Source organism: Grammomys surdaster, unplaced genomic scaffold (assembly GCF_004785775.1).
Source record: "Grammomys surdaster isolate TR1022 unplaced genomic scaffold, NIH_TR_1.0 125977, whole genome shotgun sequence".
Taxonomy (NCBI): domain Eukaryota; kingdom Metazoa; phylum Chordata; class Mammalia; order Rodentia; family Muridae; genus Grammomys; species Grammomys surdaster.
This window is the reverse complement of record NW_021620793.1, coordinates 261,399-282,606: the sequence shown is the minus strand read 5'-3', so window position 1 is coordinate 282,606 and position 21,208 is coordinate 261,399. Positions and strand designations below refer to the sequence as shown.

At 51.1% G+C, this 21,208-nt stretch overlaps 2 protein-coding genes across 2 annotated transcripts in view; both read right to left on the bottom strand.

Moving 5' to 3' along the window:
• The window catches only part of Aldh4a1 (aldehyde dehydrogenase 4 family member A1), a 25,921-nt gene extending 20,900 nt beyond the window's left edge, over positions 1 to 5,021 (bottom strand). Inside the window, exon 1 of the mRNA XM_028753983.1 lies at positions 4,894 to 5,021. Within this exon, the coding sequence (XP_028609816.1) occupies positions 4,894 to 4,952 (59 nt within the window). The 5' untranslated portion in view covers positions 4,953 to 5,021. The remainder of the gene's footprint in view (positions 1 to 4,893) is intronic.
• A 5,742-nt stretch (positions 5,022 to 10,763) lies between these two features.
• Positions 10,764 to 21,208, bottom strand: part of Iffo2 (intermediate filament family orphan 2) — a 41,991-nt gene continuing 31,546 nt past the window's right edge. Inside the window, exons 4-9 of the mRNA XM_028753976.1 lie at positions 20,568 to 20,708; positions 19,420 to 19,559; positions 13,941 to 14,061; positions 13,741 to 13,833; positions 12,805 to 12,935; positions 10,764 to 11,747 (exon numbers count right to left, since the gene is read on the bottom strand). Of these exons, the coding sequence (XP_028609809.1) occupies positions 11,642 to 11,747; positions 12,805 to 12,935; positions 13,741 to 13,833; positions 13,941 to 14,061; positions 19,420 to 19,559; positions 20,568 to 20,708 (732 nt within the window). The 3' untranslated portion in view covers positions 10,764 to 11,641. The remainder of the gene's footprint in view (positions 11,748 to 12,804; positions 12,936 to 13,740; positions 13,834 to 13,940; positions 14,062 to 19,419; positions 19,560 to 20,567; positions 20,709 to 21,208) is intronic.

Below are 21,208 nucleotides of genomic sequence, written 5' to 3'. Positions count from 1 at the left end.
AAAAAAAAAAAAAAAAAGAAGAAGAAGAAGAAGATTTATTTAAAGTGTATGAGTGCACTGTCACTGTCTTCAGACACACCAGAAGAGGGCACTAGATCCGATTACAGATGGTTGTGAGCCACCATGTGGTTGCTAGGAATTGAACCCAGGACCTCTGGAAGAGCAGTCGGTGCTCTTAACTGCTGAGCCATCTCTCCAGTCCCCACTAAAAGGTAATTCGATGATAAAATGTCTCCTAGCAAGGAAGGGCTTGCTGGCAAGTTCACACTCATTTACTCAGTTTGCACAGAGTTAGCAGGTGTCAGTCACAGCTCCACGTCCTGGGGACATTCAGTAAGGTATGACAGCCCATGAAGAGGAAACTTCAGCTTACGCAGCTTTTACCTACAAGCTTGAGACCTAAAAGCGTGGGTCTTTTTGGATTTCATATCTTTTCAGATTTTAAAATATTGCATTCACATAACCTTGGGCATGGCACCCCAGTCAAGAGAGAAAATGCAGATATATTCCATGTATAGTTTATATGAAGTCAGGTGTGGGTTGTTTTGCTGCCAGACAAATGCTCAACCACTGGGCTGTATTCTCAATGCACAAAACAATTATTTATTTATTTATTTATTTATTTATTTATGTTTTTTTGAGATAGGGCCTCATTATGTAACTCTGGATGTCCTAGAACTCATTCTGTAGATCAGGCTGGCTTTGAACTCATAGAGATCCTTCCACTTCTGCCTTCTGAGTGCTGGGATTAAAGGCTTGTGCCACCTCTATCCAACAAAATCAATTTAAAAAAAAAGCTTATTTTTAATTATGTGTGGTCTATGCTGGGCAGTGGTGGCGCACGCCTTTAATCCCAGCACTTGAGAGGCAGAGGCAGGCAGATTTCTGAGTTCAAGGCCAGCCTAGGCTACAGAGAGAAACCCTGTCTCAAAAAACCAAAAAAAAAAAAAAAAATTATGTGTGGTCTATGTACATGTGTATATGTGTTTTTTGTTTTTTGAAACAGGGTTTCTCTGTATAGTTCTGGCTGTCCTGGAACTCACTCTGTAGACCAGGCTGGTCTCGAACTCAGAAATCTGCCTGCCTCTGCCTCCCTAGTGCTGGGATTAAAGGCGTGTGCCACCACTGCCCGGCCCGCATGTGTGTATATGTGTATGTGTTTGAGCCTCTCTCTCTCTCTCTCTCTCTCTCTCTCTCTCTCTCTCTCTCTCTCTCTCTCTCTCTCTCTCTCTCTCTCTCTCTGTGTGTGTGTGTGTGTGTGTGGTGTATAGTTTGCACACATGGGTACAATGCCTGCAGAGATCAGAAGAGCTTACTGACCCTCTGGAGCAGGAGGTCTGAGTTATCCAACATCAGTGCTGGGAACTGAACTTAGGTCTCCCAGAAGAGCTGCAAGCAAGAGCTCTTAACACCCGAGCCATCTCTCCGGCCTAAAAGCCAACTTTTTAATTGAATATTTCTGAGAGTCAGGGAGACAGCTCAGTGAAAAAGTGCTTGGCATACAAGCAGGAAGACCCAAGTTTGAATCCCCAGAGCCTACATAAAGCTGGGTACAACAGCACACACGAACAAACCCAGCAGGAAATGTACTGACCAGCTGACCTGGCCTCCCTGGTAGCTAACAACAAAAATATATACGAAATTGTGTCACAAACAAGGTGGAAGGAGATGACCCGTACCCAAGGTTGTCTATCTCTGACCTCCACGTGTGCTGTGGCGCACACATACACACATACACACACACACACACCTACACTCGTGGGAATGCCAGCTGTGTGCACACATGCCCACATACACCATTCACACGCTCAGTTACGGAAATCAAGAGATTCACAAAATGTTGTGCAAGTCTGTATTTCAAATATAACTCAGACACACCAATTCTTGTCAAGTCATCTTCCCTAGGGAGCTGGGAAGCCATGCCATCGGGGGTCGGTCCGTCCCAGGTTGCCCAGGCTGACAGAGCCAGTAAAGCATAACTTGTGGGGAGTTCAGAATTCACAGTTGGTGAAATGCCAAATTACCTTCATTATTGAAACTAAAATTAGCCGGGCAGTGGTGGCACACGCCTTTAATCCCAGCACTAGGGAGGCAAAGGCAGGCAGATTTCTGAGTTCGAGGCCAGCCTGGTCTACAGAGTGAGTTCCAGGACAGCCAGGGCTACACAGAGAAACCCTGTCTCGAAAAACCAAAAAAAAAGAACATACAAGATGAAGCCAGGTTTGGTGGCACACGCCTTTAGTCCTAGTGCTTGGGAGGCAGAGGCAGGTGGATCTGTGAGTTCAAGGCCAGCCTGGTCTGTGAAAGAAGCTCCAGGACAGCCCAGGCTACACAGGGAAACCCTGTCTTGAAAAAGAAAAACTAAACAGGGTCTGTGAAGATGGCGCATATCTTTAATCCCAGAGGCAGGGAGATGAGGCCAGGACAGCCAGGGCTGAATAGAGAAACCCTTTTTCTAAAAATAAATAAATAAGCCTTAAAAAGAACGAGGGACCAAATAACCCCAGCAGCCCTAGGGTTGTCTCTCAGCCAGTGAGGAGAAGACATCTATCTGGAGATACTGTGAGTCGTGACTGAAGAAGCCACGGGGACCAGAGGCACAGGCTGGAAGCTCTCCTAAGCATCTTGCAGACCTGCCCCAAAGATGAACGAACACTGCTGAATGCCACTGATGTTGAGAAACCTCTCTGGGCTCCCTGCCAGGTCAGCCGTACAAAAACCAGCTAGCCAAAGCCCAGAGAACTGCTTGCAAAATCTTCTTCTCACCAGTTCAGGGGGCCACACACTGAGGGGCGGGGATCTGGATCCAGACCAACTGTAACTGCAGTTACATCTACCTCAACGGGCAGAGGCTGCCCAGAACAAGATCCTAGGCTCAGCGTGAGGTCCCTCTACTCATTAGCTAGCTACATGATCTTGCTATTCCAAACTATTTCATAACACGGACTGCTTTCCACAAGAGAAGACGGGGTGCTTGGGTCTACGCCTTTCTCTCCAGTTAAGCTGAAAACTCCCTGGAGCCCAGAGTTCCACTCACTGATCATACTCCACCCCTACCCAGATCCCCTTGACTGCAGTACACCCTGTAGCACACTGACACCCAGAGAGGAACAAGGTAAACTTGAGAATCCATTAGAAGGCTCTGCCTATCTGAGCCCTCCATCCGGGGTCTGCAGTGGGTGGTCTCAGAGCAGGAAGAAACTGAAGAGCTGCAGGCTCAGTCTGCAAGAGGAGCACACTCCTCCCATCCCCCGGTCCTCTCTCCAATCCTAAGAGCTTCGCACAACACGTGGAAGGGTTGAAACTCACCCATGCCATCCCATGGGGGCAGGGAAAGGGTCACTGATTAACCAAAAAGGTCATAGTGGAGGTAGACACGGTGGGTCACAGGCCACAGAGCAGGCAAATAGTAACCAAAGTAGGGGTGCAGGGGGCTGTGTAAACTGTACAAGGAAGGTAAACAGAAACGGGAATAGCCGGGCAGTGGTGGCGCACGCCTTTAATCCCAGCACTTGGGAGGCAGAGGCAGGTGGATTTCTGAGTTCAAGGCCAGCCTGGTCTACAGAGTGAGTTCCAGGACAGCCAGGGCTATACAGAGAAACCCTGTCTCGAAAAACCAAAAAAAAAACAAAAGAAAGAAAAGAAAGAAAGAAAGAAAGAAAGAAAGGAAGGAAGGAAGGAAGGAAGGAAGGAAGGAAGGAAGGAAGGAAGAAAGAAACGGGGAATAATACCCACACCAAACAGGCTGTGAGTCCCACTGGGGCAGGATATTGGAACACATCACTGAGGGGACCAGGGTTCTGGCTGAACAGCAAGCAGCTCTCTGCCTCAGAGCTGGCTAGTTTCTTCATTACTTATAAGGACTGTGTCTACACCTCAGAGAGATGTCTGAACCAAAGTGGCAGTCCATACAGTGGAAACCAGACACTTCTTTGGAGACAGAGTCTCTCATGTAACCCTGGCCAGTCTTGCACTCACTACACAGACCAAGCTGGCCTGGCCTTGAACCCTCAGAGCACAGCCTGCCTCTTGCCTTCCAGGTGCTAAAAAACATTTGTGTTTGTTTGTTTGTTTGTTTGTTTGTTTTTGAGTCAGAGTTTCTCGCCGGACCCTCCTAGAACTTGCTCTGTAGACCAAGCTGGCCTTGAACTCAGTGATCTGTCTGCCTCTGCCTCTGGGGTGCTTTATTAAGGAATTTGTCTGAATGAACTTACATAAATCTCAAAATAAGTCCCATGCCACGCAGAGCTGCCTCACAAGTTATAAAAGTCATTATGGCACCCGCCGTAAAAGAAAAGCCCAATATTGAACAGAAAGAGTGTGGGAATAGAGAGGTCCCTGGGAGTGTCGGGAGGCTCCGGAGCGTGAACACAGGAACGTCCAGGAACTGGGAGAATCAGCACATTTGGACTATCCAGCCTTAGGAGGAAGAGGAGTGAAGGAAGGGGGCGTGGCCACAAGTCTGGGCGCCACACCCTACCCAGGGGTTTCTTGGCTAAGGAAAACTGACCATCTAGGACAGTGGGTCTCAACCTGTAGGTCGCCACCCCGAGCGACCCTTTCACAGGAGTCGTATATCAGCTATTCTGCATATTAAATATTTACATTACGATTCATAACAGTAGTAAAACACGGTTATGAAGTGGCATAATTTTACGGTTGGGAGGTCACCATACCATGAGAAACTGTATTAAAGGGTCGCATCATTAGAAAGGTTGTGAATCACTGCTCTAGAGAGACCCGGTAGGGAGCCACAGGGTTTCCATGGGAAAGTGGCTCTTCAGGACGCGACCCCACGCTTAGGGGAGCCATGGGGACCCTAGAGAGGGTGGTTGCAGCAGAATGGGATTTGCCCACGGCTCTCAGGGCTCCGGCAGCAGAGGGTTCACTCACCCAGCACTCCTCCAGGCGTGGGACCGCAAGGATCGGCGCAGGGACGGCAGCAGCACCATCACGGAGAATCTAAGAGTCTGGCGCGGCTGTGGGAAGATCGGAGTCAGCCCTGCAAGGCTGGACTAGGCAAGCCCGGAGTGCACCACCTCTGAGGGAGGAGCAGTATCGCCCGGTCCACTTGCTTCGGGGTCCCTGTGCGTGTACCCCCCCTCCTGTCAATAAATATCAGCTTTACTAGCATTAAAAAGGCTACCGTGGACTTCGGGTCAAAAGAACGCGGCAGAAAAGCCCCGAAATGATGCTATCTTCTCCTTGTCTCCTTGCCTCCTCTCCTTATGGTATGACCCAAGGAGAGAGGCGTGAGCCTCACTGACCAATCAGAGTCAAGCATGAAAGCCTCCGGGACAATCTGCAGGACAGGCAAGTTGCAGCCTTCTTAGGCAGGCTGGAGAGTTGCGCGAGCCAATGACAGATCCTGCACGGAGCACGTCCTCAATGGTAGACCGGGCCGGGGGACCAGGTCGACGCGACAGGTGCTGCCTGGGTCCCCGGCCCTTGGCGGCTGGAAGGCTGGCATCTGCGGGTCTCCACTCCCCCCGGGCCGCAGGGCCACACAAAGGCCAGATCCCCGCCGCCACCCCGGGGGCTGCCACCCTGGATGGAGCCTGATCTGCCCTCTGCCTCCCAGTCTGGCTCAGGGCCAAGCCAGCTGCCTGGGCCTGCTTCCTTCCAGATTGGAATCAGTACGAGATAAAACCCTAGCGGGCCTGAACTTAGCGCTCTCCGTTTTAATTTTCTTTCTTCCTTTTCTTAAAAGCCTCTAGCCACAAAAACCAGTTGTTCCTGTCTCTGTCCCTCTGTTCTTCTACCCCTAGATAAAGTTTTCAGTTGTCTGCATGAGATGTTGTTTGATGAATAGTCGAACCTATTAAAACAGCTTCTGAAGCCTCTCTTAGGATGATGCCTGAGGAAACCGCTGTAGTCCTCAGATGCTGGTGTGAGGTTTCTTACTTTATTCTGTTTGGGTTTTTTTGTTTTGTTTTGTTTTGTTTTGTTTTGTTTGTTTTGTTTTGTTTTGTTTTTCGAGACAGGGTTTCTCTTTGTAGCCCTGGCTGTCCTGGAACTCACTCTGTAGACCAGGCTGGCCTGGAACTCAGAAATCCGACTGCCTCTGCCTCCCAAGTGCTGGGATTAAAGGCTCGTGCCATCACTGACGGCTCTTTTTGGGTTTTATTATTATAATTTTTTTTTGGGGGGGGGTGTTGGTTTGGTTTTACTTTTCCAGAGAGATTTTCTCTGTGTAGCCTTGGCTGTCCTGGAACTCGCTCTATAGACCAGGCCCGTCTTGAATATACAAAGATCTACCGGCCCATCTACCTCCAGAGTGCTGGAATTAAAGGCCTGCGCCACCACAGCCTCACTTCAGTGTGTTTCTGTCTCTGACAATGTAACCAAGGCCTTTACTTTGGGGCCCCTTCTGTCCATTCTAGTTTGATACCACGCTGGGCAAATTCTCCTCAAAACACCATGACCAAAAAGCATGTGGGGAGTGAAGGGTTTACATGTGCAAACTCTCAGCTCATCACTGAGGCAGGAACCTGCAGGCAGAGGCTGATGCAGAAGCCATGGAGGGATGCTGCTTACTGGCTTGCTCAGCCTTGCTGGTGGACTGCCAGTCCAGGGGTTGGACCACCTAGAATGGCCTGGGCCCTCCCACATCAATCACTAATTAAGAAAATGCCCACGTAGCCGGGCAGTGATGGCACACGCCTTTACATCCAGTACTTGGGAGGTAGATGCAGGCAGATCTCTGAGTTTGAGGCTAGCCTGGTCTACAGAGTAAGTTCCAGTCTATTCAGAGAAGACTTGTCTCGAATAAACTAAAACAATGACAATAATACTAATAATAACAACACTAGTAACAATAATAAATACAATAGAAAAAGGAAGAACAGGAAATGCCCTACAGGCTTGCCCACAGCCTCATCTTGTCAGGCATTGTCTCAATTTTTGATTCCCTCCTTTCAGATGCCACCAGCTTATGTCAAGCTGACATAGAACTATCCAATCGGGCTCTATGGACCTTAGTTTCCTCTTCTGTAAAACAGGACGATAATATCCGCCTTGAACACCCGTCACCCTGGTCTTCTCCGTTTCCTGCCGATTACGCCATTTAAGACACTCTGGGAGATCTGACTAGGAAAGGGGTGCTACATAAATCTGACCAAGTGGTGGTTTCTCTCCAGCCTTGGAAAAGGCAGTTCACAGTGGAGGGACGGCATCTTGGAATGTGGCCCTTTGCTAAGAGTAACTCTAACAGTATGAAATTCAGCAGGTGCTTCTTGTAGACATTCTGAAGAGGTCTGTGAACGGAGGCTTTGGAGCTGGCGTGACCTCATCTTCAGACCAGGCAGTGCCAGTTAGCCTGGGCTCTCACTGGACCTCTTCTGTCGAATCCCTCATGCCTTATTTCCTTCTGAGAGGTTTTTTGTTTGTTTTTTTGTTGTTACTTAGTTTCTCAAGACAGGGTTTCTAGCTGTCCTGGGACTCACTTTGTAGACCAAGCTGTCCTTGAACTTACAGAGCTCTGCCTTCCGGGTGCTAGGATTAAAGGTGTGAGTCACCTGGAAGATCTTACTGTGAGATGCAAATCGGTAGGTTCCCTATCTTATCACTGATTGGTTAATAAGTTTGCTTTAGTCTTCTTATCCCTCCCACAAGCACCAGGACACAAAGAAGCGTGCGTACAGCATATGTTCGAAGACATTTTACTTTATTCCAAAGAAGCCAATATACAGGATATAAAGGGCACAGTATTTACAACAGTACAGTAAACAGGTTGGGTTTCTGGTAGGGTCAGTAGTCTTTTATGAGTACAAACCCCTCCCGGTGATTTTCAGACCCAGCTGACAGACACAGCAATGGTGGATAGGGTGGGACTAAAAACCAGGTAGATGCTATGGTGTGCGGAAAGGGGTCATGTCACGGTGGGGAATTCACCACATCTCTTTGAGAGCTTGGGAAGGAACTGGAAAGGTGAGGAGTTTGCCTGAGACTCACACAGCCCACACTGAGCCTGGAAATCCCCTCCCAGAGAGAGTGGATGGCTTTGCCCAGACCTCTCCCCACTCCTCCCACTAGGTCAGTCCCAGAGGGAGGACCCAGGTCTGAGGAAACCCTCCAGTGTCCTGGTCCTTCGTCCAAAACCAAGCTCGACCTTGGCCTGGAGTACACACAGACAGGGCTGAGCTCTGAGTATCCTGGGTCCCTTCTGTGCCTGCTCCAGCTGCCTGACAACTTCAGGCATAGTAAGTCCCTAAGCTCCTAAGAAGTCCTGTGTTCCCCAACCCCACAACTTCCCTCCTACTCTCCCCACATAGCTGAATGGGAGCAGGTCTTGCCAGAAGGGAGATGAGGTGACTAATTAGAACCTACCTCTGAAGCACCTCTCCCCCACCTCACTTTTCTGCAGTCCACCCGCCCTCCCCACCCCACTTCCCTTCCAAGACTTCTAAGGAGCTGAGGGATGGGGAGGAAGGACACCACACTCCCACCCCAGCTGTGTGCGGACGTTCAGTGATGGTGGAAGGTGAGCCCAGGAGAGAGATCACTGATGACTGATTGCACACCGGAGTCAATGAACATGGTGGCATCTCATCCACAGCCAAATGCTGGGCCACCATGACTACCTACCCTAGATTAAAAACCTTTTCCTTTCATAAAAATACAGTCTCTTGGTTTATAAATAGAACACATTTAGCTTAAGTTACACCCTATGTTATCCCTTAGCCCATCCCCTCTCCTCCCGCCCTAAAGTCAAAGTGGTTTGACTCTCCATAGGACATCTGAGTTCTACCCCCAGAACAGAGTCCAAAGTGGACACGCCTTCCATACATACTGCCACGGAGAGTCGTACCTCTTCCCTATCTCCTTTGGAGTCTTAGTAGAGTGTGTGTGTGTGTGCATGTGTGTGAGTGTATGTGTGTGTGTTTCATGACCAACCAGGGACCTGAACGGATGCCGTCTCCCGGCTCTGCCTCTGTATGTGACCCCCAAACTAGGAGCATGACCAGGGGCAATACAGGGAGCCCATCTGAGAAGCCCTGAGCCACCAGTGTCAATATGACACTGGGCTCAGAAATAGAAAAGTCAAGAGGAAGTATGTACATGTTTATTACAAGGACGGACAAGTTCGTCCACACTGGGCAGGTGCTCCCCCAGTGAGTGGTGGGGTCTTTCTGGGCAAGCTGTGGGCTCACAATGAGGGCACAAAGAGGACCCACTGGCAACAAACTAAGAAACGAACAAACCAACCAAACAAACACAAAGAGGAGGCCAGGCCCAGAGCCCAGACCTAGCCAGGACACATGTCTACCACACCTTTGCTCCTCTCCACTCATCCTCCTGCCTCAGAGCCTCACCCCCCCAGGGGAAAGCAGACTTTGAAAGTCGGCAGGAGGGAGCCCACAGGAGCCTGCCTTTCTCATACACACCAGGCAAACGACCTATGTATACAGTTGGGAAAGTAAAATAACAGAACAGCGACTTACACAGTAACATCCATCACCCTGAATGTTTATACTGTTGCTTACTGTCTTAACTCTAGAGATATGTGTCAGCCCACCACCACCTTGAAGAACGATTCAGGGCCGGCTTCTATTCTGCCAGCCCGCCTCCCAGGTTCTACCTACCGCTTTACCACTGGATGGACACCTTCCCCAGCCTCAGCTGAGGAAACCCATAAAGGCAACCACCTTTCTGCCCTCATAGAAACGGAAATCTTTACAGCAGCTAAGGTCCGGGCCCATCTGACTCGGATACCCTTTGGTTAAAATAAAAAAAAAACAATAATATCAATAATACACAATAATAATATTCAGAAGCGTGTGAACCCTGTAACCTTTAAAAGAAGAGTTGGTGAGAAAGGGGAGGAGGATGGTGAGGACAGGGGCTATGTCTCTTCACAAACCATTGTCCCTCCAAGTACCTGCCAGAAGGGACTATTTGCCCATCAAGAGATGATACATGAATTCTTGCAGACAGGGACACACTGGTCCTGCACAGGGACCAATGGAAAACCCCTTCCCGCACCATGGAAAACAGACTTGAGAAAGGCCACCAAATTCTGATAAATTAGTCACCAACAAACACATTCTCTCTCCTCTCTGTCCATACATAAGCCTACTATATACACTGGTTCTAAATGCAAAACAGATGATGGAACCACTCAGAGAGAAACAGAAGGATGCAGAGGAGGATCAGGTACCACTACCGGCTCCAGAGTTCTCTGCCTTTTACCACACAGGCCTCAGAGGGCCATGGGTTCTGATCCCTGGGGACATTTTGTCCCTTTGACCTCCAGGGGGAGCCGCTGGGTCAATAAAAACAACACAGGACATCAAAACCACTAGAGTGGACACAAAAATAAGGAAAGAAAACCAAAACCTATCGTTGCTAGGCGAGTCGTCGGCTGAGACTAGACGGATGCTCTATCTTATGGCCCCTTAACTCAGGCCCCGTGGAGCCTTGGGAAATCACTGGCTCAGCGTCCAGCCAGATGGGTGTGGAAAGCACATAGGAATGAGGACGGACCTCACTTGAGGTTTCTCTCCTCCAGCCTGCCAGCAGCCTCGCCACCTGCCCCCCTTCCCTCACAAGGCTTTTCTTTCCCCAGCCAGAGGGACAAGGGGACCAAGACGGTGCCGTGGAGGTCAGAGTAGGTACCAGGCCTGGCCCGTTCACACTTTCTCACAGAGAAATTACAACCGTGGAACCTGGCAGGTGATCGGAGAGGCGGGAAAGAACATCAAGTCATCAGGAGAATAAAAGACCACCACCCCTCCCACCCCACCCCACAGAGGTCCCCAAGAAAGCCAACAGTCCAGTGGGCCAACTTGCAGAATGCAAGCAGGCCTCGCTAGCGATCTGACTCGGATCACCCCCAAATCCACCGCTCACCCTCAGAGGCTATGAGGGTCTCATGCTAACCTTGGCCTCCCTCCCAGTTCCCAGAAGTCTGAGAGAGGGCCTGCCTTCCCCAATGATATAAGGCAAGCTGCTTTTAGTTTTTTGTTTGTTTTTTTGTTTGTTTGTTTTTTGCATAGTTTAAACACAGTGAGGCTCTTCCTTCCCCCACAGTGCCTTTCCCCGACACATCGCCACTAGATCCAAAAGAAGGGGGAAAAAATTGGTCTTCCCTCCCTCCCCTTCCATCCACCGCTCTATTACTGGACGAGAACGTATCAAGGACGTCTCCTCACTCAGATCTGGAGGTAGTCTCCTTCCTCGGGAAGGCAGATCCCCCGCAAGTCATCTTGGGACAGAGGGAGGGAGCAAAGCTCATGTCCAATCAGAGGAGCAGGTGGGAGGGAGAAAACCAAAAGAAACCACGCCCCAGGCCCCACCCTCACCTTAGAGTTTTGTATAAAAAACACCTGCTAGGAAGAATTCTTTGGAGCTCAAAGTGGCTCAGCTTAAGGGAGAAGGCACAGTTGCACTGCATCGACGCACAGAAGTCTGCGTTTGTGGTATTGGGGGGAGGGGACAATAGAAAAATCGACAGCACCATTCCTTGGGTGGGTGGTGGAGGAAGGAAGGAAGCAGCGGTCCCGCTGGGCCTCCGGAAAAGGGAGGACAGAAGTCTGTGTGTCGAGGACTGGAGCCCAAGTCGAGGAGCCCTCGTGGCTCAGTGGGGAGAAGAGGCTGGGCTCCCGTCACCAAGACCACCAGGAGCGTCGGGCCTCGGTCATCAGCTGACCATGGGTTCCACATCGGCCTCCCGCTCCAGGTCGTCCTGGATCTCGTCTGTACTTCCTGAGTCACTGCTGGCCACGGAGCTGGGGGATGGTGAATTCCTGCATAGGGTGGAAGAAACCAGAGACTTTCAGAGAGCAGCCTGAGGGCCCTAACAGCCCTGGGCCAGGAGCTCTGGGCGGTCACGCCTGTTAAAAACCTACCCTAAGGGTCTGGGGTGAGCAAAACATTTGTCTAAGTATGCACAAGGCTCTGGGTCCCACTCTCGGCAACAACAAAGCAAGAACCTAGTGGGATCTACCCTGAGGGGCTCCTGCCGTAAGATCCTGGCAAAGGGACCCTCTCTCCCAGGCCCTGTGGGTTCCGTGAGCTACCTACAGCCCTTGGCGTTCCTTGGGACCTCTGCCCTGGCCACTGCTAACTGTAGTATATGGCTTCTCTTTGAGAGAGAGAGTGTGTGTGTAGGGGGAAGGATGTCTTCATTCTGTAACCTTCCATCATCCCTGGTCTGAGCACAAAGTGGTGCCCACTAAAAATCCCAGGTAACTGGGAAGAAGGAACCTCAGTTAAGAAATCGCCTCCATCAGACTGGCCTGTAGTCTTAATGACTGACGTGAGAGAGACCTCGGCCCACTGCAGGCGATGCCACCCCTGGACGGGTGGTTCTGGATGGTATACAAAAGCAGGCTGTGCGAGCCACGGGAAGCAAACCAGTAAACAGCAGTCCTGCATGGCCCCTGCACTATCTCCTGGTTCCAGGTTCCTTCCCTGACTTCCCTCAACAACGGACCACGGTGTAAGCCAAGTAAACCCTTTCCTCCCCATCTTGGTTTCGGCCATAGTGTTCATCACAGCAATAGAACACTAACTCAGACGGTCTTGCACACAGCGGGCTTTTGACAACTCTCTGTTGAACCGATCAGTGGCGGTGGTATTGTTTTGTTTTGTGTTTTCAGAAGCTCTGTGAGATTAGGCACACTAGTCACCTAGCACATAGTAGGTATGCTCATGCTGGGGGCTTGGAGGGGTGGGTGGACGGATGTGTGGGAATATAGAGGGTCAGAAAAATGAAGCTGCACGCGGCAGCCCCGGAATGTCTCTGTTAAGCCCCCATCCACCGTGGAAGCCCCAGGCGCACGCGCATGCGCACAGCCGCACCTGTCTGCAGAGCCTTTGATGAGCCGGCGGCAGGTCTCCATTTGCACATCCAGGCCTCGCTTCATGCTGCACATCTCCATATACTCATGCAGGTGCCGGTTCATGTCGCTCTTGGCTGTGGCCAGCTCCAGCTGGAACGAATCAATGACGAATAAAGGTGACGAGGGGGACCTTCCACCTCAGGTTACTGCCCGCAGCAACCGCCCTCCTCTATCCCTTGATGGCGGCGCCATCCAGCCCCCGCCTTGTGGTCTCAACCTTCCTTATTCTCTGCACACCAGTCAATATTCTTTAAACGTGCTTCTGGTCAAAGGGGGAATGGTTACTTAGCAACCCCAGAGAGGTCTGTCCAGCTAAGCCCTATCTGATTCCGGAGACTTCCGTGTACTCAGCATCTCTGGGGAACTTGCTACGGGACTGGAAAAGGAAACTGTTCATGTCTCTGAGCCTGTACTGTGACACCTGGAGGGAGGAGGGAGGACTCTGGACTTCTCAGACAGGAGGAGCACTCACTCTTGTATAGCAGTGGGCAAGCACACTGGCATGAATGTTGCCTCCTGACGGGGAAACTGTGGGCAAGCGGCCTGGCCTCTTTGAACATGACTTCCTTTTCTGTATGGGTATCTGGTCCCTATAGCAGAGGAGGAAGTAAGGATGACCACGGCTGACTTCTGAGGGATGCCAAACGATGCTAGGCATCAGGTAGACCTGTCATTGGCACTCTCCTGCCTCAGCCTCTTTAGGGAAGGCAGGAATCACTGCCTGACTTTACAGATTAGGAAACCAATACCCTAATAAGAACAAGTTTGCAATGCCAGACTTCTGACTCCTGGCCCTGACTTGCCCCCATTTTGCAAGCCTGCGTTTCCATGAGCGCCCAGGATCTATGCGGGCCCTGGGAGACTCCGCAGCGGCCTCCTTGGCTTGAGTGCTTACCTCGATCTGGCCAATCGTCTCCTGGTACTCCTTGTCTCTCGTCTTGAAGAAGGATTCAGTCTCATGGATCAAGTTGCCCAAGTTTTCTTCTTGCTGGGGAGACAGGAGGGATAGTTTAGCTGGGGATCAGAGGCTGTGTGGGAAGGCATGAGGGATCCTGTGAGAGAGGCACTCCTGGAGAAGGCAGGGCTTGGGCTCACCTCGCCCTGCAGGTCAATGGTTGGGTTACAGTTGGTAAAGTCCTCCCATAGCAGCAGTGTGTCTTCATTCTCTTCCCATGTCAGGCTGTCACAGTCGTCATCAAAGTCAAAGGTCTCCCGCCTACGAGTGACATCAGAGGGCATGACTGAACAGAAGCCGGGCCCCTGGGGTAAGAGGAGAGAAAGGGGCATCCTCCCCAGTGAGTGTGCTGCCATGGGAGATCTCAGAAAAGATGGGTGGTTGGCAAAGAATCAATGCTTTAGTCTTTTAGAACAAAGTGTGTCTGTGCAGTTAGACACCTAGTTTTAGATTAAGAGGGGTGTGGTGCATGGGTACAACCCCAGAATTCAGGGACATGAGACAGGAGGATCAAGTTCAAGACCAGCCTGGGCTATATAGTGAGTTCTAATCAGCTTGAGCTATGGTATAAAACCTTGTCTCAAAATCCCTGGAGGGCTGGAGAGATGGCCATGGAGAACACTCACTGCTCTTGCAGAGAACTGGAGAACCGTTTCTAGCACCCACACGGCAGCTTAACACTGTTAACACTGGTTCCAGGGCCCCACAGCCTCCCCTGGACTCCGCAGGCACTCCATGCACACGGGGCACAGACATATACACAGGTACCCATTCGCATCAATAAAGTCTTTTTCTTCTAATCCCCTCAAAGGGGCTGAAGAGATAGCTCATCAGTTAAGAGCACTGACTGCTCTTCCAGAGGTCGTGAGTTCAATTCCCAGCAACCACAAGGTGACTCACGACCATCTGTAATGGGATCAGATGCCCTCTTCTGGTGTGTCTGAAGACAGCGACAGTGTACTCATATACATAAAATAAATGAATAACTCTTGAAAACAACCTCAAAATCTCTCTCTCTCTTTCTCTCTGTCTCTCTCTCTCTCTCGTGTGTGTGTGTGTGTGTGTGTGTGTGTTCACTCATGTACACACGGGAGCGCTTGTGAGTGTGCATGTCCTTTAGACATGTTTCTGGTCAAAAGAATGGTCCTCCCCCCCAACCATGTTGAGCAAGGCAAATGCAGCCACACTCCTGCCATCTCGCAGATGAGATGAGGAGAGCACAGCTCAGGAGGAAACATGCTTGCCCGAAGCCACCACTGCTGTGGAGCAGAGGCAGGACTCTGACCCAGACCTGCTGGCTCCCTACAGCTTTGGAAGCCAATTAGGACCAGCCTCAAACCTGGAGGGTAGTGTGTTTATTAGTTTCATTACACAGGTCGGCAAACTGAAACTTGGGGGAAGCTGGGTGTCCTTCTGAGTGGATATATGCTAACATTAGATTTAAATTAAAATCCCAAGTAACTTTAGAGTCGTCCCTGCTGGCTGGAATGGGAGGAACAAGAGTAGCTATATGTGATTTTGCCCAGGACTGGTTGTCAAGATGCACAGGTTACTCCAACTGGGGGCCTCTTAAAAACTATTCCATTTGCTGGATGTGGTAGTGCAGGCCTTAAATCCCAGCACTCAGGAGGCAGAGGCAGGTGGATCTCTGGAGAGTTCCAGGCCAGCCTGGCCTAAATAGCAAGTTCTAGGCCAGCCAGGGCGATAGAGGAACCATGTCTCAAAACAAACAACAACAACAAAAAAATCACACACAAAAAATCCTGGGATTACAGGCTTGTGCCACCATGCCAGGCTCTGAGAGTTCCTTTCTTTCTTTTATCTTTTTTATGATTGACTTATTTTTATTTTATGTGTCTTAGTGTTCTGCCTACTTGTATTCTGTATGTGAGGGTATCAGATCCCCTGGAACTAGAGTCATAGACAGTTGTGACCAGCCATGTGTGTGTTAGGAATTGAACCCAGGACCTCTGGAAGAACAGCCAGTTCTCTTAACCGCTGAGCCATCTCTCCAGCCCTCGAGCTCTGAGTTTACACCAGTGGCACAGGACTGCAGACTTCCATTCGGGGATTCTCCCATTGTTTATGCCTCCCCATTCTCCACTCTTTCCTGGATCTTTTAGAGCTCTGCTCTACCTCATTCAACAAAGGTATGAGTTGGGGTCCAAATGACAGGGACACAGAGGGAATTTCTGATTTAAAAAAAAAAGGCTTCCTAGAGCGCCCCCTAGAGATAGGCCAGGCTTGTTTCCTTGCCTAATAGCAATTCTTGTAGTAGCCTATAGGTGGCGCCCGTGAGTCAGGAAACAAGCGTGGAGGGGTTTATTGGAGAAAGAGGCGATTCTGAGCCTCTGGGTCCATCCATCAGCGCATTGCATAGTCCAGTACTGACTGCACTTCCTTTCCAGCGTCTGAGATCTGAAGGAAAGCACCACTGAGGGATGGCTAGCTAAAACAGACAGGAAGATGGATGAGAGCAGAAACGGAAAGAGCTCCCACCCTCACCCGGGGACTTTGGAAGGAAGTCGAAAATCCTCCTCTCAGCCTTGGTCAGAAGCCCAAGCTACTGATTCGGATCAAAACAAAACAGAGTTCTGACACGGGTGTGTCATTCAAAGGCCTCACTAAAGCTGCCTGGGGGTGCGAGTGGGGTGGGGGTGGGGGCGGGGGTGGGGGCGGGGATGGGGGTGGGGGCGGAGGTGGGCTGGAGATGGAAGTAACCACCAGGCTGGGCCATGGGCACATGGGAATACCAGGTGGGAACTAAAAAAACTGAATTAGCCGGGCGGTGGTGGCGCACGCCTTTAATCCCAGCACTTGGGAGGCAGAGGCAGGCAGATTTCTGAGTTCGAGGCCAGCCTGGTCTACAGAGTGAGTTCCAGGACAGCCAGGGCTACACAGAGAAACAAACAAACAAACAAAAAAAAAGAGGTGGGGGTTGGGGGATGCCCTCTTGTCAGCAGAAATGAGAACATGAGATACGGAGGGATACTCAAGCTGAAAGATGAACCAAGAGACAAGGCATGTCCTTGGTGTGATTGATAGCAAAGGTCCAGCCTCGTCTCCCGTCTGTCTGAAGGGAGGTCTGAGGGGAGGAACTCCCAACTCCACCCTGCTCCTTCCTGAGCACCTAACTCAAGTCAAGATCTAGCAGGCAGGAGCAGTGAGTGGGGCAGCTGACAGAAGACAGACATCTATTCCAAGTAGGAAGGTGGCTATTTTTTTTTTTTTGTGGGCTGGGCTTTGCCCTACTGTGTGCCCTGAAGTGCTTCCCTTGTAGAGAGCTCAAGGAGCTGGTGGCCTGATCGTTAGACGCTGCCAGCGGGGACTGAGCTGAACTCTCAGAGTCCAGGTGCCTGAGAGTATGGGGCTCCCAGCCGTGCCCTTGACTCACCCGGTGTCTGCACCCCATCCCACCTTGGGGTACCGTATGTACTCAAGTTAAAAGTGGATCAGGGTTCAGAACAGAGCACCAAGTAGGCCAAGGCCACTGCGCCACCAGAGTGATAGACTCATGGGTTTTGGTACGCCAGTTCTCTCTAGGGTGTCCTGAAGGATGGCATGTGTTGATTTCTTTCAATGACAAAGTCTAAGCTACTAATGTGACATCACTGAACCTGCACTCAGACAGCATGCACACACATACACACAGACATACACACACACAGCACACATACACAGGCACACAGCACACACTTGCGCACATACACAGAGCTTCCAAGGGCTGGAACCGGCTGCCTCTGGCTGTCACCTGGATACTCAGGCCAGACTCTGCCGCTCAGCCAGAACCTCCTGGGGAGGGTGTGCTAGTGAGTGACAGGTTGTGGTCTGAGTCCCAACTCTGTTACATATGGCTGAGGCTCTGCAAAGCCTTCAAAAGGTTAACAACAACCCTGTCAGCTTGGCAAAGGTCTAGAGTGAGCCAAGTGTCATTTCGTGGAGGACAATTGGTGACTATCAAGATTCTTCCCATGAGCCTTGTGTGGGTCAGCTCACCAGCCCAAGAGAGACTGGAAGATGGAGTGGGGGTGGGGGCTGTGATGCACGGCTGGGAACAGCCCACCAAGGTGACACCATGCCACTGGCCCTTCCTGGACACATGAAGTCATCAGGCAGACTCTACATACAAAGAGGGAGGAGACAGCCCAGCCTTTGTCATTTCTTGGGCAAGGAATAAAGGATCATGGTACAAGTCCAAATCCAGGAGGCACTAGATACCCAGCCATGGATGGTGCCATGAACCATGAGGTTTAAAACAGGAAGTTTCCCAAACTCTCTGTTTACAACGAATCCAGCCCTGTGATGGGGATGACAGCTGGTAGTGAGTGCACTTTAATCCCAGCACCCAGGAGGCAGAGGCAGGCGTTTCTCCGAGTTTGAAATCAGCCTGGTCTACAGAGTGAGTTCCAGGACAGCCAGGCCTACACAGAGAAAGCATGCTCAGAGCAGAAAAAACAAAACAAAACCAAAACTCCAGTGGTTGGAAGGATGGCTCTGGTTAAGGGCACTGGCTGCTCTCTTAGGGGATCCATGCTGGACTGGGAACCTGCGTGGTGGCTCATGACTCTAACTGCAGTCCCTGGGGATCGAATGCCCTCTTCTGCCTTCCACAGGCACCAGGAACACACATGGTCCACAGACAAACATGCAGGCAAAACACCCACACACATAAAATTAAAAAAATAATAAAACAGGGGCTGGATGGCTCGGCAATGAAGAGCACTGGCTGCTCTTGCAGAAGACCTAGGTTTGAGTCCCAGCACCCACGCAGTGGCTCATAGTCTTCTGTAACTCGTTCCAGGGGGTCTGATGTCTTCTTTTGACCTCCACAGAAAGCAGATACACACATGGCAAATGGACATACATGCCGGCAAAACATTCATACAACAACAAAAAATACATATAAAATTTTAAAATAAACAAATACATTAAAAAAAAAGAATCTAGGGGCTGGAAATACAGTTTAGTGAGCAAAATGCTTGCCTTGCAAGGAGTTCAATCCCCAGCACACACACTGGCCAGGTGAGCCAGGTGGTGGTGGCACACGCCTTTAACCCCAGCACTCAGGAGGCAGAGGCAGGTGGGTCTGTGAGTTCAAGGCCAGCCTCGTCTGGTGGTGTACACTTGTAATCCCAACACTGGGGAGGAATACAGGCAGACCCCTGGGGCTGGATGGTCAGCCAACCTAACCTAACCAGCAAGCCCTAAACCTGACACCCTGATTCCTCAAGATACCCTGACTCCAAGAAACAAGGTGAATAGTGCCTGGGAAATGACATGCATGACTGATCACTAGCACACACACACACACACACACACACACTCTTTTTTTTTTTTAAAGATTTAGTTATTTATTTATTATATGTAAGTACACTGTCGCTGTCTTCAGACACCCATATGAGGGCATCAGATCTCATTGTAGATGGTTGTGAGCTGCCATGTGGTTGCTGGGATTTGAACTCATGACCTCTAGAAGAGCAGTCAGTGCTCCTAACCACTGAGCCATCTCACCAGCCCCCCCCCCCCCCCACACACACACATACACACTCTTTCAGAACACATGACTCATCTCAGCCCAGCCACTGACGTGTCCCTGGGCTGGGCAACCTGGGTACTCACAGCTGGTTAAACATGCGCTTCATCTCATCAGTGATGTTCATGGAGCCGACCTCCTCGTCTGAGAACCGGTTCACCTCCCCGTCCTGCTCGGAGACGTCATCATCCGAAGCCACCTTACGATCCTTCTTCTTAGGGACCACCTGGACGGGGAAGGAAGAGACCAAGGTAACGGGGGTGCTTGGCCAGGGTGAAGGGTGGGGGTAAGTGTGGGAGGGAACCGCCGTCCGTCCCGAGGAGTGGATGGAGTATGGCTGGGACCAGCCACCCCCGCGGGGAGTTGCATAGGTCCTCTACGAAGCAGGCAGCATTAGCAGGAAGCGTGAGGTGTCAGGCATGCAGGTGGAGGACACAGACACAGGGACCAAGTCCTGCCTGGTGACTGGGCCAGCCCAGCTCGCCCATCACCAGAAAAGCAGCCCCATGATTTGGAACAAGGATAGGTCAGGTATGGCACCATCACCTGAGATGTCTCAAAGCCAGCCCGAGAGACCAAGAAATCCTGACAAAGGTCAAAAGAGCTGCATGCTTCCAGAACCTTCTCACGTGCAGAGGCATGGAGGGGTTCACCAAGCTCCACTCCAAGCAGAAAAGACCCGTGCAGATGAGGGCTGTGTAGCTCCCTCGACAGGTCAGTCCCCAGCAGGAAAGCATGAGATGGGGAAAGCCCTGGGGAGGCCCTGACCTCCCCCAACTGTGGCCAGAGTCACACACAGAAAGCAACAACACACTGCACTGCCCTGGGCTAAAGCACAAGCCAAACTGTGACCCAAGACTTCTGAGATGACACGCACCCTCCATTAACAGGACCCTGTCCCTCTCCAGAACTGCCCACTGGTGCCCAACTGTCAGGGCTCTCGCCGTGAGAACGATGTGGAATCTCAGAGAAAGAGGCTGCATGAGAAGCAAGGGCTCGGAGTGGGCCTGAGAACACGTCCTGGAGGGCCAGGAGGTCTACCATGTCCTTTCTCGGCCTGTCCTCCCAGGCCTCAGTCTCCTTAGCTATAACTACAAATCCCCAAGTCGTGTGACTCTCAGGATCGGGGTGATGGAGATGTGGAGGGAAAGAGGAGCTGACAGGGTGTGGTGGAGCTCAGGGTGCTCTAAGAGGTTTGGGGTGGAGTCAGGTGAGCGGGGCCGGCCCTGGTCACCTGGAAGATCTTGGACACGTCTTCCGAGTTCCGCTGCTGTGCGACATCGCACAGCTTGGCCGTGATATCGATTCGGCGGCAGATGTCCATGTCCACCTTCATAGCCTTTTCTTGGATCTTTGTGTCCAGGTCTGTCATGGGCTGCAGGGAGGACAGCAGGGTTACATGAGCGAGGGACGGAGCAAGCAGGAGGGGCCATCAGGAGTAGGGAGAACCCTAGGGGTCAGGAGTTGGTTGGGGGGCTTGTTGAGCCTTTCCTGAGGGTTGGAAGGGGTTGGTGGACACTGCTCAGGGTGGGAAGGGACATGGGGACTTCAGGAGGGAAGGTGTGAGGCCATGTGTGCCGGTCCCACTCAGAGCTGCAGGGCACAGCAATGTTGGTTTAGTTTGGGCAAAGGACAAGCAAGACCACTGTGACTGTTGAAAAACATCCTTCCAAGGCTGCGGTGCCACTCGTTAGGCCGAGGTCTTGGGTTTAGTTCCTTAGTGAGAGTGCGCACACGCACACATAGAGGCACATGTGTGCGCAGACACACACACACACAAAGACTTCCCTTTTCTTCCCATCTTCATGCCCCACTCTTCCTCATAGTGTCTCTCTCTCTCTCTCTCTCTCTCTCTCTCTCTCTCTCTCTCTCTCT